Below are 26,033 nucleotides of genomic sequence, written 5' to 3'. Positions count from 1 at the left end.
GTCAGCCCTACCACTCGAGGGGCAGGGCGTCCCCCGTACCTGGCAGACCGGCCACATGTCCCGCAGGTACGGCGCGTCGTGCGTCAGGTAGTAGTCGCGATACACCTGCAGCACGAACTTCAGGTTCAGGTCCTTCCAGTTGGCCGTGTCGTGCATCAGGTAGGCGTTGACGCGCTGCCAGGGCTCGTCGTCTGCGCAGGGACGGAGCGGATGCAGCAGGGCAGCGAGCAGCTGCTGGCCCCGCTCAGAGCCAGGAGCGAGGTCCCAGAAGTGCCACCGCCAAGCAGCACTGAAGCAAGGTATCGCACCCGCTGCAGCCCTCCTGCCGCCGCTCACCATCCCTACGTCTCCCTTGCACGGGCTCCATGCAGAGCACACACTGCCATCCCCATCCTGCACCTCCAGGGCCACCCAAGCCTCTTATCACTTCTAACTCTTACAGAGAAAGGGACGTGCTGCACCCCTCACCTGGGTCCCCGATGTCGTGGGGCACCACGTTTTTCAGCTTCACCTGGGCTGTCTGGCCGCTCATCAGGTACTGCCGGGCCTCCACGTCCTCGTTTATCACCGTGACGGCTGGAAAGGGCACGGGGTGTTAGCAAGGTAGCAGACACTGCAGCGAGCCCCGTGGTCCCCACCCCACGCTACGAAACCAAGCCTGAGGACCCCATGTGGCTGTAAGCAAAGCAGTGGCATCAGCCAGGGTGGAGAGGAAGGCTCAGGGGGCTCAGTCCCCAGCACAGGGCTCAGCTCCCTGCTGGTAGAGAGCAGCCTCCAAGACCATCTAGAGCATCAGGGTCTGAAACAGCCCCACGCTTCTCCTGGAGGGGCATGAGGAGACCTGTTGGGATCAGGGGCTGCCCCAGCACAGCAAGAACACATCCCAGTGCTAGACGGAGATGCCAGGGGGCACCAACAGGGCACGGCACGGGGGGTTTGCAAATCTAAGGGCTCCAGTACAGGGGCTGCAGGGGGATGCTGGCTCTGCAGCACCAGCAGAAGCCATCCCAAACCCTCCGCCTGCTCCTGGGCGACTCACCGATGTCGTACTGCAGGCTGATCTGCAGCTTGGGCCACAGCATGGCGAGGGCAAAGGAGGCGTAGAAGTGGACGTCGTATGTGTTGTACATGCGGTACTCCTGCCCTGCAAGCACCGGAGAGGCAGTGAGGGAGGGGAGACGTGCCACGGAGACATCAGGAAAGGCAGGTCCCCCCTCCCCGTGCCACGCAGGGCTTCGTCCCATGGGGGCTGCTAAAACCGCCCAGGGAAAGCAATGGGGAGGGTGCAGTTGGGACCTTCCATCGTGTCCCTAGGAGTTACCTTCTAAATAAGCAAACCTTCCGTACTCCCGCAGGACGGGGAGGAGGTGGGACAGGCTGGCCACCCCCGGCCCCTGCAGCTCCTGGGGGAGGCAGTCGTGGGGCAGCTCCAGCCAGACGGTGCCCCCGTCCGTAATGAAGTACAGCTCGTTGAACAGCGCCGACTTGTACCAGGAGGGCAGCTGGCTGCAGGGGCAGAGAGAGGGGGGGGGGGGGGGAAAAAAAAAAAAAAAAAAAACACATCAGCCTCCATGGCCCCCTGCTGTCCCCTCCGGGGTCACCGTCCCCATCCGTCCCACCTGTTCTCCAGGACTGGCTTCTGCCACGCGTCGATCTTCCTCTCCCACTCCTCGTAGTGCGCCAGGGCGTAGCGCAACATGGCGGGAGCTGCGTCTCCGTCGCTGCCAAAGAAGCGCGTGTACCGCCTGCCGAGAGCGCTTTGGGGTCAGGGCTCAGCCCAGGGGACACCCCAGGGAGCCCGGCCACCCCAGCAGCTGTCCCCAAGCCACCCACCTGAGGTGCAGCTTCTCCTTCGAGCCAAAGTGGACGCGGGGCATGTCCCACGCCAGGGCCAGCTCCAGGGTCTGGTGGCCCCGTGCGGGCACCGTGCAGGTGGCACACACGGCGGCTGCTGTCACCTCCCCCTTTGCTGTCACCCTGCTTCTACCTGCCAGGAAAATTAGGTTAAAAAAAACGTCCACGAGTGTCTAGGGAAGCCTACAGAGCCCCAGGGGAACAAGGCTTTGGGGGCATGCCCCAGCACCCTGCACCCCGCAGGGTACATCCACTGCGTTCTGGAGATGGCATTAAGCGCACGTGAGTAACTGCTTTTTGCAACCAGGGCAAAAATACCTGCTGTGGGCGGAGGGGGTTAAAAAAAAGTCATGGAAGCAGAGGAAAAAATGAGGCAGGAAAACCAGCAGGCACGCGTGGAATGGCTGGCACACCCTGTCACCGGGACCGCGCGGCTGCCAGCCCAGGCACCGGCACTTTGCAGTGACAGCCATCGCCTCCAGCTCTCCGAAGGGTGCTTGAACTGTGCCCTTATTTAAGAAGCACCCTCAGGCGAGCAGGTAATTATATGCCGGTCCTGACATGTGTAGCAGGTAAACTCATTAAGGCAACAATTTTCACAGAAGCACAGATCCTGCCGACGATAACACCGAGCGTGCACGAAGGAAGACCGCATCCCGGTAGCTCCGCGTGCCCTTGCAGACGGCAGGTAGCAGACAGCTTTCCAGAAATATTTATGCAAATGATGACATAACTCAAGCTTCACGAAATCCTGCAGAGGCATGGTGCCAGCACTGCAGATCCGTCAGCGTTATCTCGCTTGCAGGCCGGCCTTCGTGGCGGCAGCAGGTTACCAGCACGGGCTGCGAGGTGCTGCCCCGCTCCAAATCAGCCTGCTGCGGGAGCGAGCAGGCAGCTGAGGATGACGCAGAAGCAACAAGGAAATACCAGAGACCTTCAGGAAACCCTCGTAGCAACAAGAGGGCAGCACACTGCGCCGGCTCCGAGACTCGGGAGCTGCTAAGCGCTCCCTAAACAAATGGGAACCGGCTCAGCTGGTGGGTCTGGCGGCGTGAACTCGAGGAAGGCGGCCGGGCACACAAACCTCAGGTGGACGGGACATTGGGACGTGCAATTAATGCAGTCCGAGAACAGCCCTGAAATGGTGCAAGCAGCTCGTGGGGAGCCACAAGGCCAGCACGACAGACAGCAGGGAATTTGGATATGGACTAAACCCTACTGAAGTTCCTTAATTCTGGAGTCGGGAACAAGCCCCAGCATCACGGAGAGCAGGGCTGGAGCCACAGCTCAGTAGCCCCGTGGAGCAGCTGGCAGCCTCAAAGGCACCTCTGTGCTCTTCCCTGCACCCTACAAAGGGACAGGAAGGACCTTTCCACGGGGACTGATTCTCCCTCCACTCCTGGGGGAGCTTCCTGCAGACACCATGCATCCCATGGCCATGACAGGGCCCCAGGAGAAGGGAAACCCACCCTTGCTGAGCTCGGCACGGCTGGCACTCTGTAGCGCCCCCCCCCAGACCCCCACGACGCAGCACTCACCGGTGGGGGACTCCAGCTTGCCGTCCTGCAGGAGGTCTTGCCACACGTCCCTGCCCGACCCCACGGGATCGAACGCGGTGAGGTGGGTGACGACCGTGCCAGCCTGGGGATGAGCAGAGCATCAGGAAAGGGCTCCCGCCCCAAAGGAGCAGGCGATGCGATCGGATCCCCCCCGAGCTGTACTTTCGGCAGCAACAACCCACCTGCAATCCTACAGCCCTGAACTTGCTCCCCATCTATGCCACCTCCAAGCCTGCTCTCCTGGAGACCTGTGAGCTTCACCCACAGCTTCTCTTACTGCAAACCCCACAGAGCACACCCAGCTCCAGGGCTGTCCCCAGCCCAGGGCCGCCACGAGCAGCCCTGCCCGTGGCACAGCCCCAGCCCTGCTGCCAGCCCTCACCTTCTCCCGGGCAGCCACAGCAAGCGTGAAGGGGGTCGTGGGGGTGCAGTGGTGCAGCAGGACGCCGGCCACCCGCTCGCCGCCCTCCTGCAGGGCGAAGGGCTCGTTCCAGTGCCCCCCGCTCTTGCCCGCCTCCTTTGCGCCAGTGCCGTTCTGCATGCTGAACATGATGGAGACCTCCACCGGCTCCTCGTTGCCGTTCTCCACCTCCCAGACGAACACCGCCACCGGCAGGCTGGAGTCCTGGGGGGGGGACACAATGCCACACGTAGGGCTCGCAGTGCTCAGGACTGCCGAGCTGAGGGGATTTGGGGAGCATTTGGTGCCCAAATCCAGACACCAGGCAGCACGCAGAGCGGTGCTGCAGGCTCAGGCGGGTGTCTCAGCGCGGGCTGGTGCCAGCCTCCTGTGCCTTGTCGGGGTAAGAGCGAGGTCAGGGCTGTCGGCAGCTTCCCACCCTCGCCTGGGGCTGGGGATGAGCAGTGGAGATGGGAAAAACATTGGGAAAGCCCAGCTGGGAAACCCCAGCTAATAGGCAGCCCTTCCCTTGGGGACGTCAGGCAGAAGGCAGCTGTCGTGCTCAGGAGCAGCTGAGTGAGCACCCAGCCCGGCTGACCCGCACGTGAGGGCTGCGGGTGTCCTAAAGCCTTGCTGCTGAGCCTGCGGGCAGCAGGGCCTGCCCCTCGGGGTGGGCAGGAGCTGGGATTGTCACCCAGCAAAAGCCAGGGCAGGGAATAAGCAGGACACAGTGTGAAAGCGCAGAGAAGGGAAAGGAGCAGCTGGAGCTGAAAGGGACAACCAGGGGTTGGCAGCACTGGTCTGGATGTAACAAACCCTGCCAGCAGCTGGCACCAGGGTTGGGATATTGGGACAGAAAAGTCCAGGCTAGGGAAGAGAATTAACAAGGAGGAAAGCCCGGCTGACTTCAAACAGTGCCTCGGCAGCATCTCTGCAGCTCTCCGGGAGCACTGGGACCATCACCACGAAGAAACCACCTCGTCCCCATGCTCCTCCCAGGACGAGGACATAACCACAGCAGCATGCCAGGGCACAGAGCGATGCTCGGGGCTTGCCTCACCTTGTAGTCATGGGGGATGACCGGAGAGACCTGTCGGCACGTGAGCACCACGTTTTGCCCCGGCAGCTCGTAGACCGTCCAGGCGCGGGGGTACAGCGCATGGTAGAAGGCGTAGTGCCCGCAGTATCCCCAGTTCCAGCCCTGCAGCGTGCTGGGTTTCTCCACGGACAGGACCTGCTGGTAAACCGTCTGCCCCTTGCGACGCAGGCACACCGTGAACTGGGGAGGAAAGGAGCACATGGGGGGGGGGGGGGGGCGAGATGAGCCCCGCTGCGGGGGTCTCGGCGGCACGGGCTGGGCGCAGCGTGCAGCCCCGTGCTGGCTCTGCTCCCCGAGCTCGGCGTTTTGGGGAGCAGGAGCCACGGAGCCCTTACCTGGTCGGCGATGACCGTCCCGTAGTGGTATTTCCCGGGGTTCAGCTGCCAGCGGCAGAACTCGCCCCGCCAGCCACGTGTGATGGTGCCGCCGCCGATCCCGCCCAGCGGGCAGCCTGGGGGACACAGGGATCAGTGCTCCCCTCTTACCGGCCACCTCACCACCCCCTGGTGCCACAGCTGCCCCACGCAGCCCCCTTCCCACCCAGCAGCACCCACCTCGCTCCCCGTGCTCCCCAAATTAACCCTGCCAAGCCCCTGCTGCCCCCCTCCTGTTTCCCCTACAGGCTCAGGGAGGTGCCCGCAGGGTCCCCTCGCCAACGGGGTGGACGCTGCCATCGCCTCCCACAGCACCCCGTGCCCAAACCCAAGCTCACCGTAGATCTGCTGCAGAGGGACGGCACACAGGAGGTCGATGAAGGCGGATTTCTTCTCTATGCAGGTTTTCTTGTACCACCATCTGAAATACCTGCAAGGAAACCAGGAGGAAGGGTGATGCACGGCTGAGCCAGGCGGTGCCCACCAGAGGTCTCCTTGCTGAGGATCCGGCCCTGGATGACCGGGCTGTGCTCCCACACCGGTGCTTGCTGCTGAGCTGAACGTGCCAGGCCCTGTGCAACCAGACAGGACAGCCACGCAGCACGACGCCAAACAGGGACAGCAACGGGGAAAGGCTTTCCAGCAAATCTGGGGACGACGGCGGCCTGCTCCCTGGTTTGGGAGGCTAAGGCCAGCTTTGCTGGCGGAGGTCGGAGGCACCAGGAGAACCGGCCCGGCCCGCTGCTGCTATCTGCGGCTACATCTGCTGCCGCTGCTCCTCTCTCGGCAGCCCCGGTTTGGCAGCGCGCTCCCCCGAGGGTACGTGCCTTCGCCCAGCTGCTCCATGGTGGGTTTCTGGCTCGGGGAGGGAAGGAGCCCACCTGGAGCTGCTGCTGCTGCCCAGGGGCACCCGGACCCTTAGGAAGGGGGGTGACAGGGGAACCCGGGTCCCCCTGCAGCAGATCTCCCAGCAGCACGTAGCGGGGAGGACTGGGATTTTACAAGCAGGAGAAATCCGTCCTGCTCTGCAGCACAACGAGCCACGCCGGGTCCACAGGGCATTGCTTTCCATGCAGGCTGCGGAATTAAAACCCGTCCAGGCAGCGCCCAGCCCGCCCCGGCGCCCTGTGCCGCCAGCACATCCCGGTGCACGCAGGGGCACCGAGCCCCGCAGGGCTGCGCAGGGGCAGCCTGGGGGCACCAGCTCCCACCCCAGGGGGGTCAGCACCCCACTTCACATCCTCCAAAGGTCTGGGGCGTCCCCTTATGGTAACCCATGGCCACCCTGGGATGGTGCAGGAGCTTTCCAGGTGCCACGACAGCCTTCGAGGGCACCCTGCAGCGCGGCCCCTCTGTGCAAGAGGCAGGGGTCTCCGTTTATTTGACACCCACACCAGGCGAGGCCACGCCAATACGCGAGGTTTCAGCAGCTCAAACCCGCAGCCTGAACCCCCAGTTTGTGCAGCAGCACCCAGGATCTGATCAGCCCCATGGCCAAACACGCCCCGAGCCCACAGCACGGCCCCGTCCCCCCGGCTGGTGGCACGAAGGGACCGGCGGAGGCAGCCTTGGCCGCGTCCTTGGTGCCGGCGGCTGACGCGGAGCTTCGTGCTGCCGAGCGAGCCATTTGAACCCCAATCCCTTTCCCCCGGATCTGCCCGAGGAGCCGCCGCATCCCCACCGAGACGGGGAAGGGGACGGGCGAGCCGAGTGGTGGCCTCCACCCGGAGCCTCCAGGGGAGGCCGGGAGCAAGGCCGAGCGTGGAAAAACGAGAGACAAACGGTGACGGCAAGGAAAGAAAACACCGAACGGCGCGGAACGGGTACCGGGGCGGGCACGGCACTCGGGGGTGATGGGGTGTGGGGGGGGTGGGGGGCAGACCAGTGCCTCCCAGTGCTCCCAGTGCCTCCCAGTGCCCCCAGCACGCAGCATCACCCCACCCCTACCTCCCCCCCAGCACCCTGAGCACCACATCCCGAGGACACCCACGTACCACCCGCCTCCGGGACTCACACCCCGTCCCTCCCCGGTTCCCCCCCCACCGCCGCCGTTACCGCAGCGCCATGCCGACGTGCCGCAGGACGTCGCGGAGCGGCACGTCCCCGGCTCCGTAGGGCCGGCGCGGCTGCGGGAAGCGATGCGCCAGGCAGAGCCGCCAGCCGGCCGCCGCCACGCCGCGGCCCCGCGCCGCCCCCTGGTAGCCCCGCATCAGCGGCCCCGCGTCCGCCATGGCCCCGCCGCCCGCCGCGCTCCGGGCGCGCCCTCTTCACCGGCGCGCCACGCCCCCCCTGGCCACGCCCCCCCCGGCCCTATAGCCACGCCCCCTTCCCCCCCTCGTGTGACCACGCCCACCGGCGGAGCCCGAGCGCGCTCCGAGGCGTGACGGAAGTTGCCGAACGTGGGCCGAGCGCCGCCCGAGGGTTGCCGAGCGGCTTCCCCGAGCGCCGCCGGAAGTTGCCGAGCGGGCCCCGGGGGTGCCGTGGGGGGGAGGCCGCGGTGAGTGCGGGCGGCGGGGGCGCTGCTGACGGGGCTGCGTGGGGGGGGGGGGTGTGACCACCCCCCTCCTCCCACCCCCCCCAAATCCCCGGGGGGTTGTTCCGTGAGGGGGGGCGGCCTCTAGGGGATGGGGGAGGGAGCAGGGCCCGGGTTCTGGCTGTTCCCGGCCTGTGTGGGGGCGCTGGGCCTGGCTCACGGCGTCGGGCCTGGGCCTGGGCCTGGGCCTGGGCCTGGGCCTGGGCCTGGGGGGGTTGGGGACATCCCTGTGCTCCCCCCCCCGGGGGTGTCTGACCCTGTGGGTAGGGCTGCGGGTGTCCCTGTCCTTCCCCCCCCCCCCCCCCCCCCCATGCGTGTCTGTCCTCTGTGAGTAGGGCTGGGGCTGTCCTTGTCCCCCCCCCCCATGGGTGTTTCTCCCCTCTGGGTAAGGCTGGGGGTGTCCCTGTCCCCCCCCCCATGGGTGTCTGTCTGCTGTGGGTACGGCCAGGGACATCCCTGTGTCCCCCCCCGGGGGTGTCTGTCCCCTGTGGGCAAGGCTGGGGCCACCCCTGTCCCCCCACCATGGGTGTCTGTCTGCTGTGGGTATGGCTAAGGCCACCCCTGCCCCCCCACAATGGGTATTTGCCTGCTGTGGATATGGCTGGGGGTGTCCCTGTCCCCCCCCCCATGGGTGTCTGTTTGCTGTGGGTATGGCCAGGGATATCCCTGTCCCCCCCCATGGGTGTCTGTCTGCTGTGGGTACAGCCAGGGACATCCCTGTCCCCACACCATGGGTGTCTGCCCCCTGTGGGTATGGTCATGGCCACCCCTGTGTCCCCCCCAGTGTCCCCGCTCAGCCCTTCTGCTGCACGGCACCATCCCAACCGTTTCTTTCTCTCTCCCTCTCCCCGTGCCCCGCGGTTCCCTTTGGCAGGTGCGCAGCGGGGCTGTCCCAGCCATGATCGAGGTGGTGGCCAAGCTGGGCCGCGGGCCCGTGTTCCTGGCCGGGGAGATGCTGGAGTGCGTGATCACTTTCACCAACCCTCTGTCGGCGGCCTCCACCTCTGCCAGCAGGTACGGCGGCACCGGGCCCTGCTCCACGCACACCCCTACAAAGGCAGCACCAGCAGGGAGCAGGCAGGAGGTACCCCGGCAGGGCTGTGGGGCTGCGGTGCCAGCTCAGCCACCGGTGACTTCCCCGCCCAAGGTGCTCCCTAATGGTGCTTCGTGCCATCTCCATTTCGGGGCGGAAACTGAGGTAATAATTCTGGTTTTCTGCCCCCGAGGAAGAGACTGGAAAAAAAGTATGCAGGTAGAGGCGCTGGGAGAGGCGCTTTTAAGTGCCCCTCAAGTGGCAGCAGAATTGCTGGCAGAAAATGAAGCCAAACTGGCTATCAGGGCAGGATATCTAGTTACACCGGAGTGAGTCTCTCAGGGCAACAAGCAACAGCGTCATTATTTCCCACGTCGGTGGAGGGAGCTGTGTGTGGCAGCGAGCTGATGTAGCAGTGTCATCCCCGCTTCCAGAGCTGGCAGTAGCCAAAGGGGCGAGCAGTGCCCGGAGGGAAGAAGAGGCCGACTTCCACGCAGCCTTTTCTACGGCCCAGCCTTCGGGCATTCCCCTCTCCTTGACTCAGCTGTGCCCAGAGCAGGCGCTGAGCACAGGTGACGAGATAAGGAGCTTCCTACCTTGGCTCACAGGAGTGACTCACCCGAAGCCTCGGTGTCAGCAGTGTGTGGCCTTGTCTGATGTTCCGGGGGTGGAGGTGGTTTTCCTGCCCTGTGTCCTTCCTTCTTTCCCGGGAAGCGTTGATGTCCCGCCCGGTCAGGTTCAGCACCTTTGCATCACCGGTATGACTTTCGGAGGTGGCTGCTTTGATGGAACCGCTTCCAGCGCTCGCAGTCTCAGCAAAGCAGCCTGTTGCACTACCACCGGAGGACTCTTTTGAATTGTCTCCCTTAACTTCCCATCGCTTCATCCTTCTTTCTCTTGCCTGCTGAGCTAAACATTCAAATTCAGCCACGCCATAAGCATCTAGCTTTCCAGAGCTTTGTCTCGTGGGGAGGCGGTGTTATTCTCCCCGGTTCTGGGAGCGCGGTGTGTCAGGGAGTCGCTCGCTCTGGGCTGGCTGTGCTCAGAGGGGAGTTGTTCCTGTTCTTCTGAAACACGTGGGACTGCACAGGTACGTGGCAGGGCAGTTTCGGAGGTTCTCAGCCCGGTTTTGGAAGGTTTATTTGGGAACCTTGTCGTGGTGCCTAGAAAACCGCCTCTTGAAGAAAAGGAAAGTTTTCAAAATTAAAAAAAAAAAGCAAGCTACCGAGAGTTGGCTAAATCATAGGAACGGGAACAGCTAGTGGCTTGGTGGTTAAAAGCTGAGGCTGTAGGTCGTGTAAGGGCAGCGGCTGTGACAGAGCTAGACCTCTCGGGAAAGAGAAGCTTCCAGCGCCAGCACGTGGGGCTCTGCAGGTGCAAGAACAGCAGCGTGTGTTTCAAGCACAGGAACGGGAGTCAAGGGCAGTAAGTAATGGCAGAGAGTGAGCTGGGTTGTGCTGTGTGAGGTGCTCAAGGAGCGAAGCTGGCCCTGCCCCAAGTCGTGCAGCGTGGCTGGCGTGGGCTTCAGAAGAAGCTGTAGGGAGGAGGGAGAGGTGGCCTCGGCCCCAGAGCAGGATCCTCGTGTGTCCTGACAGCTGGATGAGGTCTGCTGGTAGGAAGGCGCACACAAACGGTGTTTGTCTGTCTGGGTAAAGGATTAAAACAATTGAGCGGTGTATCCCCAGGCCATGCTGGAAATAAATGAAAAATACTCAAAGCGCCGTGTTTGAGGGTGCTGTAATTGTGGTAAGCTGACGTAGGATTGTTAAGCGTTGTCTCTTGTGTAAGGGCACTTCCCTGCTTCCACGCAGCAGATAACCTTACGGAAGAAAACCTGAGGGCAGCCCTTATGAAAAGCCACTCCGGTGCTTCTGGAGGCACAGAGTTGCAACTTTTAGGGCTGGAGGTGTCTGGGCAGAGGATCCAGCGTGTGTTCAGAGGGTGGCCAGTGCACACATGAGATCAAGTAGTGCATAATTAGCCACAATGAGTGCAGCAAGGTCTTTCCCTGGTTCGTCTGCACGTTTAACTGGTCTGATTAGTCACACCGAGGGATTCCCGTGTGCCACAAAAGATCCCCGTAGCGCCTAAAGTTCTGGTGTCAGTGCCTGCTAATCGGATTGTGATGTTGGATAACGCCAGGGGAGCCGGACACCGGCTAAATTCACAAGTCTGCCATTGTTCCTACAAGCCTGTAAGAACAGATACGGGGTCAGGAGCCTGGAAGACGTCTGCAGAGCCGTGGGAGGTGCCCACGGGGTGACCCGCAGAGGGGTCTTGGGGGGGTTGGAGGGGTCCTGGAGGGAGCTGCAGGTCAGCGCCCATCTCAGGCTTGCCCTGGAGGCGTGTTTGGAGGGGGGCTTTGGGGATGGCTTCAGCAGCAGCAAAGCAGGGCCTGCTTCGTTCCCAAAAAGCGGTCACGCGTGGAGAGGGGCAGGAAAAGCCGCTGTTCTCCAGCCCCTGCTCGCTGCCACCCAGGTGGAAGCAGAGAGCGAGTTTTGCTTTTCTTTTCCCTCAGCGAGATGCTGGCGTGGGCCAGCGCCCAGATCCACTGCCAGTTTCATGCCAGCGAGAACCGGGTGGCGCTGCCCCCCTCCGACGGCAGCAAGCACGACGTGCAGGCAGAGAACGAGACAGTCTTCGTCCCCAACAGAGGTGAGCGCTCCCCGTTGCCCGGGCAGGGAAGCCGAGCAGGAGTCGAGCGGGCTGTAAGGTGTGTGCCCGGGCCCCTGCTGGCTTCCTGCGGTAACTCCCTGCTGCGTGGCCACCGCAGCACCTCATTAATGCTGAGCTCACAGCGGTGCTAGCTTGGAGCAAAACGGGAGGGTTGTCGGTCCAGCTGTTCTGGGAATGTCTCATGGTCTGACCAGGACGTGAGATATTTCCTCCTCGGCCCCTTCTCTTCCCCATTCCTCCCCGTGAGGGTGAGGCACGGCTGGCCCCGGGCGCAGCGAGTGCCCCCCTCAGCCCGCGCCCCGGGGCTGGCCAGGGGCAGCGCTCACGTGTGGTTTGTCTCTTCCAGGAGAGCGGGGTCAGTGCATCCTGTCCACCCCACCGAAGATCCTTTTCTGTGACCTGCGGCTGGATCCCGGGGAGTCAAAGTCCTGTGAGTCCTGTCTGCTGTTCCCCCGCACAGGGGGTTCACATCTGGGGAGCCCCGCGCCCGGGCAGGCTCTGCACACCTGGGTGCTGCCAGCAGCCAGCCCTGGTGCTCGCAGGAGGCGAGTGCTAAGGAACACAGCCAGAATCTGTTCTCCACGCGCTGCAAGGTGTCCCTCAGCTCTGCCCCTGGCCCGTGTCCTTTGGCACAGGCCGGTGGTGTAGCTGCAAGGCACGAAACGTTCTGAAATACCTGGCTGCAGCTGCAGGAACAGCTGCACACACCTGCGTTCCCCTGCCTTTATTTCTTCAGAAGCACTGGAGCATGCCTGGAATTTAGGCTGGCACCCTCTGCAGGTGTGTGCTTCCTCCTCAGGCTGGGGATGTCCTGGGGATTGCTGTCGTCTGCCTGCTCTAGTTTCCCTGATCTTTCCGCCAGGACAGCGAGCACTTCTCATCTTCCCTGGCTCAGAGCTCTCTGTGCCTCCAAAGCTCTCAAACAGCGTTCTTCCAGTGGGCCCCCTTTAAGCTCTCCTCCATCGCTACTTTCCCTTTTGCTCTTTGGAGAGCTTTTTATCCTTTTCAGAGGAAATCTGCAGCAACTGATTTCCCTAGTTCCAGGGAATGTTTTGTACCGGGGGCTTCTACCCGATCAGGCAGCTGTGAAAACACAAGCATGCGCTGTCGCCCCCGGGCTGGTGGCTGCTGACCCAGCCTGTCACCTCGTGCCAGATCTCTGCATTGCAGCCTGGCATCAGGCTCTGCGGGCTGCACGTGGGCGCGTTCCTCGGGATGTCCCAGCAGGGATCCATCCGGAACGGGCGATGGACACCTCTCAAGTCACAGCGTGATGAAGCCTCTGATGGAAGGGGCGCTGCTGGAGCGTTCGGCAGAGCTGCGAGTGAGAGCACGGAGCCGGGGGCTGCGTGACGTGCTGGTTTTGACCAACCCAGGTAGCTGGGACAGGTCGAGGGGACTTCCTCACGTGGTGGCACGGCGGGAGGAAGGTTTGTCACGTGTGGTGCCGCAGCGTGGGACTCCAGAAGCCCCGCTGCACGGCCAGGCTGTGCCAAGCTGCTCGCACCAGTCCCACCGCGTGGTGCTGCTCCCCTCACGCGAGGCTGCAGCTGGCACGCTTGCGGGCCGTTCCTGGGGGCTCCTGCCAGCTCCGTGGAGGCAGAGTTAAGGCTGTGTGGGTGTGTATCTTAATTCTTCATTTCCTGTTTTTCAGAAGTTTTGAGTTTTGCTGCTCAGTTTGGAAAGGCGGAAAGAAATCAAGAGATTGAATTCTGCTTCGGCAAAGTACCGTGCTATTAAACCGTGGCAGGAGTTGGCACTTAGAGCTGAGGTTGTGTGAGGCTGTTGCTTGATAGAAGGCCTTGTTTTCGGTTGCTTACAAGCTTCTTCCCCACTATCTTCCCCATGTTATGGTACCTATATGTTGAAGGTGACTCACCTCCCGTCAGCTTGACACGCTGCCCAGACTGAGCTCTTTAAATTTGTCACCATAAAACATTTTTTCAAGCCCTCAAGTCATTTCTGTGGCTGTTTCTGCCTCCCCTCTGGTGTTGCAGTACCTCTAAATACTTGGTAGGGAGGGGAGGAAATGGAGGCAGCCTCGACACAAGCCAGAGGGTACGGCGGGAGGGTCGGGAAGCATCTGAAGTGCCAGGAATGCGCTTCCTTCCGGAGGCTTCCTGAGACTCTGCATTCCAGTGCCAGGCAGCAGGCGCCACGCGTTGCCCATCTTCCTCCCCAGATGCCCCAAAACCCAGTGGTCTCTGCTCAGGTTGGCCTCGCTGGGTGTGGAGACCCTCACGAGCGCTTCTGCAAAACCTGCTGCAGGGATTGCAGCGGTCTGCAGCAGCGCTCCTGAGCCCTCCTGGGAAATTTCTGATTTTCCTCTCTGTCAGGGCAGTTCTCAGCTTTATCAGCACCTCGGTGCAGCGGGGCGGCCTTTTGTTTTCAGGTGTGAGAGCCTGTGGGCTCTGGTCACTAGCGTGGGCTTTTTTATCCTTCCAGTCCTCTTTTTTTTTTTTTTTTTTTTTTTAAATCCTGTAGTTATATTTAAAATGTAACCCTAGCGTTTGATCTAAGCCTCAACGTTTAGGATGTGCCAGACTTGGGGAAGGATCTGTGGTTTAACAGCAGGATGCTGCCCTTCCTCTGGCAGGGTGTATCTGCGTCACGGTGGGCAAGCCAGAGGTGGAGACTTTCCACGGTCCACCGCTTGCGTCTCTCTCCTTTCACAGCCTGCGTTTTGGGAAGGCTGCAGAGGTGTTCGCATTGCACTGGGAGGTGCTGGGGGTTGTGTGCTGAACGTGGGGCTTTGAGAGGGCTGAGTGTGCTGCAAAGCCAGGCCCTGGCGTCTCGGGGGGCTCAGGATCAGAGGGTTTGTGGTCCGAGTCACCAGCCTGCAAAGGGGGATTACTCTGCAGGTTGCTGCGAAGGTCTCTTAATTGTTCCTTAGACGTTTAGACCCAGAGGAGAACACAGGAAGGAACTAATTTTTGTTGCTGTTTGGGGCTCGCTTGTGTAAAGCGAATGTCAGACGAGGAATGAGGTATTGATCAGCATCCCTCTGCCTCGAGTATTATTTGTGCGTGAGTGAGGCAGAGCCCCGAGGAAACCACGCCACGTGGCTGCTGCTTGAAAGTGTCGCGTTTATGCGGTGCGCCAAGGGAGCGTGCAGAGGCAAATTCAGGTCGAACTCGCGATGAGTAAGTTCAGTTTGTGTTCCCGGATTTTGCGCCCTTCACATTCTTTCGAGGCACAATTTGTATATGCTGGAAGCAGTGGATGATGATGACGCGCGTGAGGTGAGGGGCGCCGGGGTGGGGAAGCTGGGGATGCGCTTGGACCGCTCAGGAAGGAAGACTGTCAGCACAGTGAGACGGTGATCAGGAGCCTCCTAGCCAGGCAATCCTTTCTGTGCTCGTTGCAGACTCGTATTGTGAGACGCTGCCCATAGACGGCCCTCCCTCCTTCCGGGGACAGTCGGTGAAGTACGTGTACAAGCTGACCATCGGCTGCCAGCGCGTCAACTCCCCGATCAAGCTCCTCCGCGTGCCCTTCCGCGTCCTCGTGCTGCACGGTAAGGCCACACGCTGCCCTGCCCTCGGGCACGGTCTGCCGCCCGCCCCGCTGACTCTCGCCTTCTCCCCAGGCCTCAAGGATTACCAGTGCCCGCAGGATGAGGCCGTCGCGCCCTCAAACCCCTTCCTGGAGGAGGAGGAGGGCTTGAAGAAGGACTCTCGCCTGGCGGACCTGGCGACGGACCTGCTCATGGCAGCCACCTCCCGACGCAGCCTGCGTAGGTCGCTTCCCCTGGGCGAACCCGCTGCCCCCACCCGTGCATGAAGCAGGCAGTGCCTGCAGGCCTGCCCCCTTCCCCGCTCAGTGCTTGCTGCAAAAATTCCCTTGCTGGCAAAGCAAGGCTCTGTCTGCGGCTGTGGAGCGGCTCCGTCAGGGCCCGCTCGGATCAGAGTTTCCCACAGGCTCCTCCATGCCAGTGTGGTTTGCTGTTGCTCACTGCTGACCTTTCCCGAAGGAAATGCCGCTTCCAGGGCCTGCCCTTCGTTCCCAAGCAGCCAAGTTGTGTCGGATGGGCTCTTCGGGTAACCCAGGCTGCCGTGTGGAGCAGAGCCTCCTCCTCCTGCAGCTCTGCCCCCCTCTCTGCTTTCTCCATAGACCTGTACAATATCAGCAGCAGCCGCGGGAAGGTGGGGACCTTCTGCATCTTCAAGACCGTGTATAAGATTGGAGAGGATGTCATCGGGACCTTTAACTTCTCGGAAGGAGACATCCCGTGTCTGCAGGTCAGCGCTGGCTTTGGGTTCAGCGTGGGGAGAAGCAGGGCTTTTGGGTGGGCAGTGGGAGGAAGGGTTGGGGTGGCACTGAGCTGCTGGGGGGTTTCTAGTGTGGTCTCAGTGGGAGGCAGCTGAGGTCCCCCTGGGCAAGGGCTCTGGTTCTCAGCTCACTTAGACAACGGAGGCCCCAGGACGGCGCGGGTGTGTGAGTGTGAGCTCCTGTCTGTTTGCCCCGCAGTTCTCGGTGAGCCTGCAGACAGAAGAGAGCATCCAGGAGGAGTTCCAGCGCCGGCGGGGGCAGCCCGTCTCCTTCAGCACGCACGCCCGCCATCAGGAGGCCTGCCTGCACACAGCCCAGAGCAGCTTCAGCCTGCCCATCCCGCTGAGCTCGACCCCGGGATTCACCACCAACATCGGTCAGTGCCCTGCTCGTCCCCGCAGGAGGACAGCCGCGTCCCCAGCCCTGCCTTCGCTGCCCTGCTCCTGCTGACAAACCCTCCGCGGGGCCGTGTTGTGTGGGAGGGAGCTGGCCCTGTGCGAGTGGGAATTATTCGCTTGTCCCCTTGCCAGCACCGAGGCAGCTGCTGGCCCTGCGGTGTTGGCTGCTGACCCGCCTCTTGCCCGCAGCGTCCCTGAAGTGGAGGCTGCACTTCGAGTTTGTGACCTCTGGGGAGTCAGCGGGGACCTGCCTCGTCCGTGGGAGCCAGCCAGAGGCCGTCACCTGGACCGGGGTGGAGCAGATTGAGGTGGACACTTTCAGCTGGGACTTGCCCATCAAAGTCCTTCCCACCAACCCCATCCTGGCCTCCTACGTGTCGCAGTTCTCCAGCACCAACTCCATCACCATCTGAAGCGGGGAGAGAAGGTAGGGCCCTGCCGTGCCAGCTGGGAACGGCGGGCAGGACCACGACCAGCATGCTGGGGGTGTGCACCCCAGTATTCCCCCGGGGTTCTCCTGCGATGACAGGGTGGGCAGCGGGCAGCTCTGTCCTGCCCGGGGTGAAGGAGCACTGCGCTCGCTGCCGTGCCCTGTGCCTTCAGCTGGGGGCCAGACCCTTTGTGCAGGATGAGGGCGCGGGTCGCAGCGCTCACCGAAACGGGATCTGCCTCCCCGGGGAGCGGCCCCGCCTGTGCCTTGCCCCCTGAGGGGCTTCCAGGAGAAAAGGGCCCAGCCCAGGGAGCGAAACCTTGCGTGAAGGTCCTTGCAGGGCAGCCTCGTGCTGCTGGCTCCTGCTGGGCTCCTGGATGTGGCCGAGTGCTCCGTGTGGAGCCAGGCAGCAGCACCGCAGCAGTGACACAGAGCTGAGAGGTGCTGAGCGCCTGGGCCGTCCTCTCCCTCCGCTCCTGAGCCCGAAGGCATCCTGCTGGTCTCGGGATCCTCGGGGGGCTGGAGTGAATGCATGCTGCGTGTGCAGGAGCTGGGGTGGAGGTCTCCCTGCTCAACGGCCAGCCCCGCGTTTCTACCAAACCTTCCAAAGAGTTTTCCTCTTTGCATGGAAACCTAATAAACACCTGAACGTGCAAAACAGCCTGACACAGAACGTTTTCCTGCGCCCTTCCCCGGTGGTAGAGGCAGCCCGAGGTTACCACAGTCACTGTCTGGAGACCTCTTTGTTTAATACTTTTATTGCAAGAACAGAAACATCTACACAAGGCTCTGCACAGCACAGGCATGGCACCAGCCGGGGCAGGCTGCCGGGCGGCCGGCTCCACCCGGGCACAGGCAGGTTGCTTCAGCTCCCTGAGCGCGAGCGGGGCACCCGGCTCCCTGCAGCTGGGACGGGGCAGCGGGCACGGGGAGGCCGGGCTCCTCCTGGGGACATCTTCCACCGGTTGTCCCCACGTGCCCGACACGCTGCTGCCTGGCCGGGGCTGGCTCTGCTGCAGTGTTGCCCGGGGCTGGCGAGCGGTGCTGGGGGTCCCTTCTTGTCCCGGGAGCTGCAGGAGCAGGGGCATTAGTGGTTCCAGAGGTGGGTTGTGCCCCTCGTGCTCCGGGACAGAGAAGGGATGGGCCAAGGCACGTGGGTCCTGCTCGAAGGGCCACCGTGCTCCCCAGTGGGCTCCCAGTGGCTGCCTGGCGAGGGGACGGGGGTCGTGGGGGGAGCTGCTCGGCTCGCAGCTGGATGCGGGGTGATTTGGTCCTGTGGCTCTTTGTTTGGGGGCTGTGGGTTCCCCGCACCCCTGGGAGGACATCCCCTGGGACCTGCATTCCCAAGGGCAGCTGGGCTCAGGGCCCGTCCTCGCGCTGGGAAGGGGCCCCGGCTCGCTTCGGGGAGCTGAAGGCGGAAGCAAAGCCGTACTGTGGCAGCGCTAGGGTGTAAATGTTAGCTCAGTACAATACTGTGTGGATAGTGGTTTCCCTGGAAGGTGGCTGCAGTGGTGTCTCTACGGGACGGGGCAGGTCTGGAGCATGCGGGAGGTGCGCTCTGGAGGAGGGGGGCTGGTGGCGGGGGCCTCTACCCGCTCAGCCCCGCGCCCAGCACCTTGTTGCTCAGCGGCTCGGGGGTGCCGGCCGAGCCCCACTCGTGCTCCACGCTCTTCACGCACGGCAGGCTGGGGTTGGCCTTCTGCACCACCGAGATCTGGCAGGTCTGCGTGTCGTAGTGGGCCTCGCACCAGTCGGGGAAGTCGATGGGGTGCTGGGTGCTGCGGGAGAGGGCACGGTGCCGTCAGCTTCCCCCCCGATGCGTGCCAGGGGGCTGCCGATGCGCTTCCCAGGCCCGCTGGTGTGCGTTTGTTGCCCGTGGTCCCCTCCGTGGCACCCCTCGCCCTGCTGCCCCTCGCTGGGCCGAGGCTCCCCGCAGCCCCTGGGGTCTCCACTGCACGTGCCACCCCCAGACCCCACCGCAGCCCGTCCCCAGCGCCCCTCGCTCACGTCTCGCAGCATCCCACGCCGATGGGGTGCAGGCAGGTGCACAGCAGGCAGTTGGTGCTCAGCCACGACTCCCCGAGGGAGAACTGCTTCCCCTCGTACTCGCAGGGAGCTGCAAATGGAAAGGCGGCAATGAGCAGCGGGGCGCGCGGGAGCCACCTCGGCGTCCCTCCGCCCCGAAAGGACGCGGGCCCGTCGGGGCTTCCCTGCGAGGAGGCGGCAGAGGAAAGCCGGGCAGCCCTCTTCCCTGTGCTGCTGGTCCTGCACGCTCGGCCCCGTCCGGGCCCCTGCCAGGAGCTCTTCGTGGCCCAGCGAGCTGTTTCTCAGCCAGAGCCCTGGGGAGCTGTTCTGTGGTTTATAGACAGCTCCTTCCAGTCATCACTGGCCCGCGATCGCGCTCCCCAGCTCGGCTCAGCCCGTGTAGCGCCTCGCAGGCAGGCAGGGCGCGGCCCCGCCGCCCCGAGGGGAAGACGAGGCCTCGTCCTAGCGTCGGACGCTGCCCTCCCGGCTCACCTCCCCGCTTACCTTTAGCCTGGAAGTAGCATTTGGCCTGGGAGCCCGGCAGCTGGAGGAGGAGGGAGAGCAGCAGGCAGAGCCTGCCCCAGGCGCACGCCGGCTTCTGCGCTCTCATGGCCATGGCCGTCGTCGAGCTGGGCTTCCCCGCGGTCCTGCCGAGTTGCCTTTCTTCTCTCTCTCTCCTTTGCTCCTTTCCCTTTTCTCTCCCTTTCTCCCTCTCTCTCTCTCTCTCTCTCTCTCTGCCTTTTTAATGCTCTTCCCCTGATCCCAACAAGAGATATTTATAAAGTTCAGCTTTACGACCCTGGCCACCAGCTGTGCCCCACTGGAAAAGTTGTAAAACTCATTTCCTGATTTGAAAGGCATGAAAACAAGAGGTAGGATCAAGATTTTTAACAAGCTGTGAAAAGCTGATTCATGCCCTCCAGAAATGTCTCCAGTTGGAAGCCCCTGTGGGTGCAGGGCTCGGCAGCGAGGGGAGATCCGAGGGACCCCGGCGGGGTTGCCCTCGGCAGGGTGACAGGAATCTCCCGACCAGGAGGAGAGCTCCGGCCACCCCTGTCACGCTGTCACAGCAAGGTCTCCGAGCATCCCATCGGGCAGGGACCGGAGTGGCACAAGCGCCACGTTAAGCACCAGTGTGGGATGCAAAATGGCAGCGCCCTTGGTGGGCGCAGAGGTGCCTGCACGCAGCTCACGGGCGGCTCGAGGGGGAGATTTCCCCCATCTCCGAGCCCCAGCATGGGTTTGTGGCCGCGCGGGGGCTGAGGGTAAGGGCTGGTCCCCTCAGCCGAGGGCGTGTGGGGCGGTGATTCCCACTGACACGGGGCCCTGGACGAGTCCCCGGCATCCCCGGGGCTCAGCTCGGTGGTTCTGGTGCGAGCGCGGGGCCGCCGGGGCTGAGCAGCCCCTTCCAGCAAAAGCAGGGAGGCGACGAGGGGGATGAAACCCGGAGGCACAGGTGGGTTTGGGCAACAAGTGACCCGAGAGGGGAGCGAGGGGCTTGGCTGGGGGCATGTCCCCAAATGTGCTGACTTTGTACTCCGACCTCCAGGTCGCAGCGCTGCGGCTCTTACCGCAGGTGGCCGAGGAGGGAGGTTTGGAAGAGGTGAACAATGTGAGGGCACCAGGAGCCACACGGCCCTGGGGAGCTGCTGAGCAAGGGGCTGGTGTGCCTGAGGCATTTCACAGTGTTTTTCACAAGTCAGGAGAGTGGGGCTGCGGGCACGGGACAGCCCGCTGGTGGCTGCAGTAGCAGCGGCGTGCGTGGGTCATCTGCCCTGCCGTTAATCTGCCTATTGCTGAGAGTTTGGGATAGGTTTACACCCTGACGCGTGAGGCTCAATATCCCTTCCAGAATTTGTGTTGGCATCCTCTGTTATAGCTGGATATTTTTGTTATCCGTGCAAATGTCCAATCCCTCCTTGAATCCCGCTAAATTTTGGCCTGAGCGTTTTCCTGTGGCAGCCTAATTAAGCAGAGAGTGAAAAAAATAAATAATAATAATAAAAAAATGCTTCCTTTTATCCGCTTCGGATTCACCACTTTCGGATTTCCAGGCGCGTCCCTTTGTGGCCGGGGTAGCCGGAGACCCATGGTCACCTCGTGTCCCTGTCCCCAGATGTCACCCAGAGCTTTCTCAGCGGATGCGGGGGGCTGGGAGGGGGCTGCCTCCCTTAAAGCACTGCCCTGGCTGAGCAGGAGGCAAAAAAAAACTCGTGCGTCCAAAGAGAATGGGGAAAAACCACAGGGGAAAAACACGGGGAGGCAGAGGGCAGCGCGTGTGACCGGCTGGGAAAGGCTGGTGATAAATCAGAGCGGCTCGGGGTACCCGCGAATAACCTACGGGCCGTGGGCTGTGGGCCGGGACGACGAAGCGCATCAGTAACGGATGAAAATCACCCTCTGGAGCGGAGACGTTACTATATAAGGAGGATAAAAGTCCCCGTCGTCGGGGCGGTAAGCGAATATTCCTATTGTGTGTTTGGAAAAAGGAGTCTGGCACGCTCACAGCCACAATGAACTAATCCATCTTCGTTTCATCGCCGAGCAGAGAAAACGTTAAACAAAAGCGGTGTTTTTAATTTGGAGGCCCCGGTGGTTTGCCCGGGCTTCCAGAGGGACACCGAAAAACCGGGGAGAGGGCGGCTGTGGGGCGGCCGGGGGCTTGCGGCTCGGAGAGCATCGCCTGGAGAGGGATTCAGGGCGCGAGGGCCGCAGCGCGGGTACCGGGGATGCTGCGGCTGGAGCATCCCTGCAGCACTGGTGTCCAGGTGTGCCGGTGGGCGGCCACCAGCCCTGAGCATCCCAGGACCCTTCGTGAGGAGGCTGCATCCGTGTCTCAGCATCACCCAAGGGCAGCTGGCTGCGTCCCAAGCAGGGCACGGTGCCTCCGGGCTCCTCGCGGGGCTGCTGCTCGTCCCCCTGCCCGCAGCACCTGGTGCTGGGGACGGGACCCACGGACGGGCAGGGGGGTGCCAGGATGGGGTGGCGATGCTCCCCCTTCCCCCCCCGGCCCCGCAGGAGGTGCGTGGGCAATAAAAGCTGATGGACAAGTTGCCATCGGCAGGATCCAGGAGTGTTATAAAACCTGAATCTCCTGAGCCTTCAGCTCAGGCTGCAGCTGCAGAGCAGGAAGCAAACAGGATCCCGGCTGGCATTGTGAAAGCAAACACCATAAATCCAAGGAAGTGCTGCGATTGCTGTTTTAGGCACTGGGGAGCTTGGCTCCTGCTCCCCACAAGCACTTTATTTTCTCTCTAAACAGCAAAAATTAAAAAAAAATAAAATAGAAACAACACGACTTATCGCTGGGCCGAGCTGGGTCAGCGTCAGTCCAGTCCCAGGGCGCAGGGCAGGGTGCCGGAGAGATGCCGGCTCTGAGCCGTGCCCGCTGACCTGTCCCTGTGCCCCCAGCACCTAAAGGGGACCCCAGGGCATCAGCAGAGCCCTCTTCTGCGCCACCGAGCTGCTGTCACACGGCTCGGAGCCACCCCACAGGGGGAAAGCAGCTGCGGCTGTGCTCCAGAAAGAGGGCAACGCGGAGGGGACATGATGGAAAACTGGATGTCCTGTTAGCCGTCGGGCTGGGCTCTGCTGCCCGGGACACCCCGCACTGTGCCCAGCCTCCTGGGTAGCGGGGTCCGGCCTCTGTAAATGCTGCTTGGTGGGCTCCCATGCTCCCTGGCACTGCCCCGTGCTCCCTCGGGCTCCACGGCCCTCTTGCACTTTTAGGGCTCACACTTCCTTGCTTGCCCTCATGCTCCGTCTGTCTCCATCATACTCCAATGCTCTCCATCGTGCTCCATCCCTCTGTATCATGGCCCATCTCTCTCCGTCATGGTCCCTTCCTCTCTATCATGCTCCGTTCCTTGCCTTCATGGTCCATCCCTCTCCATCGTGCTCCATCCCTCTTCAGCATGCAGCATTCCTTGCCCTCATTGTCCATCCCTCTCCAGCATGGTCCTTCCCTTCCCATCACTCTCCATCCTTCTCCACCATGCTCCATCCCTCTCCAGCATGCCCCATTCCTCTCTACCATGCTCCATTCCTTACTTTCATGGTTTATTCCTCTCCGACATGGTCCATCCCCTTCCATTACTCTCCATCCGTCCCCACTGTGGTCCATTCCTCTCCAACATGCTCCATCACTCTGCATCATGGCCCATCCCTCTCCGTCACGCTCCATTTCTCATCCTGATGGTCCATCCTTTTCCATCACGCTCCATGCTTCCCCATCCATCATGTTCCATCCTTCCCCATCATGCTCCATCCTTTTCCAACACGCTCCATTTCTCTGATAATGCTCCACCCCTCTCCCTCTCCATCCCCTGGGGTGCTGAGGGAATTGGCACTTGTGATTGCTGGGCCACTCTCCATCATCTACCAGCAGCCATCGTCAACCAGAGAGGTCCCAGATGAATGGAGACTTGCTAACGTGACGCCCATCTATAAGAAGGGTTGTAAGGAGGACCTGGGGAACTCCAGGCCTGTCAGCCTGGCCTCGGTGCCAGGAAAGGCGATGGAGAAGGTCATCTTGAATGCAATTACACAGCATGTGCAGGACAACCGGGGGATCAGGCCCGAGCAGTGGTGAAAGGAGTGAAATTCAGCTGGTGACCAGTCACCAGTGGTGTTCCCCGGGGTCGGTGTTGGGGCCCATCCTCTCCAATATTTCCATAGGTGACTTGGATGGGGGAATTGAGCGCACCCTCAGTAAGCTTGCAGATGACACCAAGTTGGAGGGAAGTGTTCATCTGCCAGAGGGTAGGAAGGCCCTGCAGAGGGACCCGGACAAGTCGGATTGATGGGCAGAGGCCAGTGGGAGGAGGCTCAACACGGCTAAGAGTCGGGTCCTGCACGTTGGTCACAACAACCCTGTCATCTCCCTGCACTCTGGTTCCCAGCTGGATGAGGTGATCTTCCCCCGTAGTCTGCTCTGGTGAGGCTGCACCTCAAGTGCTGGGTTCAGCTTTGGGCCCCTCACCACAAGAAAGGCCTCGAGGCCCAGGAGCGTGCCCAGAGAAGGGCCACAAAGCGGGTGAGGGGCCTGGAGCACAAGTCCTGTGAGGAGCGGCTGAGGGAACTGGGGGTGCTCAGTCTGGAGAAGAGGAGGCTCAGGGGAGACCGTATGGCTTTCTACAACGGCCTGAAAGGAAGGTGTGGGGAGCTGGGGGTCGGCCTCTTCTCGCAGGTAACTAGCGACAGGACAAGAGGGAAGGGCCTCAAGTTGCACCAGGGAGGTTCAGGTTGGAAATGAGGAGCCATTTCTTCTCGGAAAGAGCGGTCAGGCACTGGGACGGGCTGCCCAGGGGGGTGGTGGAGTCACCGTCCCTGGGGGTGTTCAAGGAACGGTTGGACGTGGTGCTTAGGGACAGGGCTTATCGGGTGACATTGGGGTAGGGGATGGTTGGACCAGATGGTCCTGGAGGTCTTTTCCAACCCTAATGACTCTGTGACCCTCTCCCGTGCCCTCCCCAGCCTGTTTGTCCCACCGGTGGCTGCTCCGTGCCACCTCCCCATGTCACACCACCTGGCTGCCCGCAGAGGGGCCCAGCCCTCCCCCCGCTGCCCCGCCGTGCCTCCTGCACCCCGGTGCCACCCCTCCCGGCAGGGCTCCAGCACCTCCCGTGGCTCCTGCGGTGCTCCCAGCGGCACCCGCAGGCACCCTGCTCCCTGCCCCGCCTCGGGCCAGGCTTTGGCACCGGGGGTTACCCCAGGTGTCCCCCCCGCCCTCGCCGCTGGCACCGCTGCCCTCGGCCTCCTCTCACGGGAAACGTGACGGGAGGGCGCGGGGTGTTTAGGAAAACAGGCCTTGGCACCCGGCGGCCATCCCGGGAAAATAAAAACATCCGGGCGGGCAGCGGTGCCGCGAGCGCGAGAGACCGGCACTCCATAAATCCCCCGGAGCAGGTGCTTTGTAGTCGGCACAAGGAAATGAGCACATTATTCATCTCGGCTTAAACCCCTAAACGCTTCCTGCCCTGTGAGTCAGAAATAACCCTGGGAGATCGGTCCCAGGCCCCGCAGGAGCCGCGCTGTCCAAGAAAGTGCCACGAGCCTGCCAGGCCTGGGGCCAAGGCGAGGGCGGGCGCACGTGGCAGGGAAAGTGGTGCTGGGACGGGGGCACCGCAGCAGGACCTCTGGGGCTGGTGGCACCCATGAAGCTGGTGGCACCAATGGAGCTGGTAGCAACATTTTGTGGTGACACCAATGAGATGGGTGACACCACTTGGGCTGATGGCACCAATGAAGCTGGTGGCACCAACAAGGCTGGTGGTGCCACCACAGCAAGTGGCACCAACAGGGCTGATGGCATCAGTAAGGCTGGTGGCACCAATGGGGCTGGTGGTGCACTGGGACTAGTGGTACCAGTGGAGCTGGTAGCATCACTGAGTCTGGTGACACCAATGGGGTGGGTGGCACCACTTGGGCTGATGGCACCACTGAGGCTGGTGGCACCAACAGGGCTGGTGGCACCACTGAGGCTGGTGGCACCAATGAAGCTGGTCACCCCACTGAGGCTGGTGGCACTAACATGGCATCAACAAGGCTGGCGGCATCAATGGGGCTGGTGGCACCAATGATGCTGGAAGCACCACCGAGGCTGGCGGCATCAATGGGGCTGGTGGCACCAATGATGCTGGAAGCACCACTGAGTATGGTGGCACCAGTGGGGTTGGTAGGACCACTGAATCTAGTGACACCACTGAATCTGATGGCACCAATGAGGCTGGTAGTACCACCAGGGTTGGTGGCACTAGTGAGGTTGATGACACCACAGAGGCTGGTGGCTGCAATGAGGATGGTGGCCTCACAGTTAGTGGCACCACCGCAGCACGTGGCACCACTGGGACTGGTGGCTCTAATGAATCTGGTAGTATCGTCAAGAGTGGTGGCACCACTGGGGCTGATGGCACCAATGGAGCTGGTAGTAACACTGAGTCTGGTGACAGCAGTGAGGCTGGTGGCACCACTGGTTCAGGTGCCACCATGAGGCTGATGGCACCAACAAGGTTGTCGGTGCCACCGCAGGAGGTGGCACCACCGGGGCTGGTGGCACCACCAGTTCAGCAGGGCGCAGGGAAGGGGACACCTGCAGGGGACGCTGGGGCTTTTCAGGTCCTGGGTGACTCCCGCAGACATTTGCTGGCCTTTCTTCAGCAGCAGAACCACAGCCCCACTGCTCCACACATCCCTTCTCCAGCCACAACCCCCCTCACAACCCCACACCCGCAGGGCCCCTCCTTGGCTCTGGGGCATGGTGGCCCTGAACCTGCCCTGAACCCGAGGAGCAGCAGAGCTGCTGCATTACCCACGTTTTTCCCTTTAAAATATTCGCTTCTGCTCCATTTTTTCCGCTGTTGGCACACCAAACCCAAACAC

General features: G+C 62.3%; 3 protein-coding genes across 4 annotated transcripts in view; 1 reads left to right on the top strand and 2 right to left on the bottom strand.

Annotated features, from left to right (window-relative positions):
• Nucleotides 1–7,528, bottom strand: part of GBA2 (glucosylceramidase beta 2) — a 75,871-nt gene extending 68,343 nt beyond the window's left edge. The window contains exons 1-12 of the mRNA XM_040541095.1: nucleotides 7,342–7,528; nucleotides 5,625–5,716; nucleotides 5,248–5,363; nucleotides 4,874–5,092; nucleotides 3,796–4,038; nucleotides 3,393–3,495; nucleotides 1,834–1,987; nucleotides 1,620–1,745; nucleotides 1,322–1,506; nucleotides 1,040–1,144; nucleotides 469–576; nucleotides 12–191 (exon numbers count right to left, since the gene is read on the bottom strand). Coding sequence (XP_040397029.1) covers nucleotides 12–191; nucleotides 469–576; nucleotides 1,040–1,144; nucleotides 1,322–1,506; nucleotides 1,620–1,745; nucleotides 1,834–1,987; nucleotides 3,393–3,495; nucleotides 3,796–4,038; nucleotides 4,874–5,092; nucleotides 5,248–5,363; nucleotides 5,625–5,716; nucleotides 7,342–7,517 — 1,807 coding nt within the window. The 5' untranslated portion in view covers nucleotides 7,518–7,528. The remainder of the gene's footprint in view (nucleotides 1–11; nucleotides 192–468; nucleotides 577–1,039; nucleotides 1,145–1,321; nucleotides 1,507–1,619; nucleotides 1,746–1,833; nucleotides 1,988–3,392; nucleotides 3,496–3,795; nucleotides 4,039–4,873; nucleotides 5,093–5,247; nucleotides 5,364–5,624; nucleotides 5,717–7,341) is intronic.
• Nucleotides 7,529–7,648: 120 nt separating this feature from the next.
• RGP1 (RGP1 homolog, RAB6A GEF complex partner 1) lies at nucleotides 7,649–17,286 on the top strand. Of its 2 annotated transcripts, XM_040540307.1 has the most exons (9): nucleotides 7,649–7,783; nucleotides 8,694–8,833; nucleotides 11,371–11,507; nucleotides 11,875–11,958; nucleotides 14,896–15,045; nucleotides 15,118–15,264; nucleotides 15,642–15,769; nucleotides 15,999–16,176; nucleotides 16,388–17,286. In XM_040540307.1, exons 2-9 carry the CDS (start codon nucleotides 8,718–8,720, stop codon nucleotides 16,609–16,611), a joined length of 1,164 nt encoding a protein of 387 aa, XP_040396241.1. In that variant the 5' UTR covers nucleotides 7,649–7,783; nucleotides 8,694–8,717; the 3' UTR covers nucleotides 16,612–17,286. The 2 variants fall into 2 exon arrangements, with proteins under 2 accessions (XP_040396241.1, XP_040396240.1); XM_040540306.1 differs by having other exon boundaries at nucleotides 14,896–15,264.
• Nucleotides 17,287–17,433: 147 nt separating this feature from the next.
• LOC121061453 (microseminoprotein, prostate associated) lies at nucleotides 17,434–20,636 on the bottom strand. The gene is made up of 3 exons (XM_040540308.1): nucleotides 19,158–20,636; nucleotides 18,636–18,744; nucleotides 17,434–18,406 (listed from the first exon to the last, which is right to left on the bottom strand). Exons 1-3 carry the CDS (start codon nucleotides 19,267–19,269, stop codon nucleotides 18,217–18,219), a joined length of 411 nt encoding a protein of 136 aa, XP_040396242.1. The 5' UTR covers nucleotides 19,270–20,636; the 3' UTR covers nucleotides 17,434–18,216.
• Nucleotides 20,637–26,033: the final 5,397 nt, after the last annotated feature.

This window comes from Cygnus olor, chromosome Z (genome assembly GCF_009769625.2).
Source record: "Cygnus olor isolate bCygOlo1 chromosome Z, bCygOlo1.pri.v2, whole genome shotgun sequence".
In the NCBI taxonomy this organism is placed as follows: Eukaryota; Metazoa; Chordata; class Aves; order Anseriformes; family Anatidae; genus Cygnus; species Cygnus olor.
The sequence above is the reverse complement of the archived record's forward strand: the minus strand, read 5'-3'. Positions and strand labels throughout refer to the sequence as shown.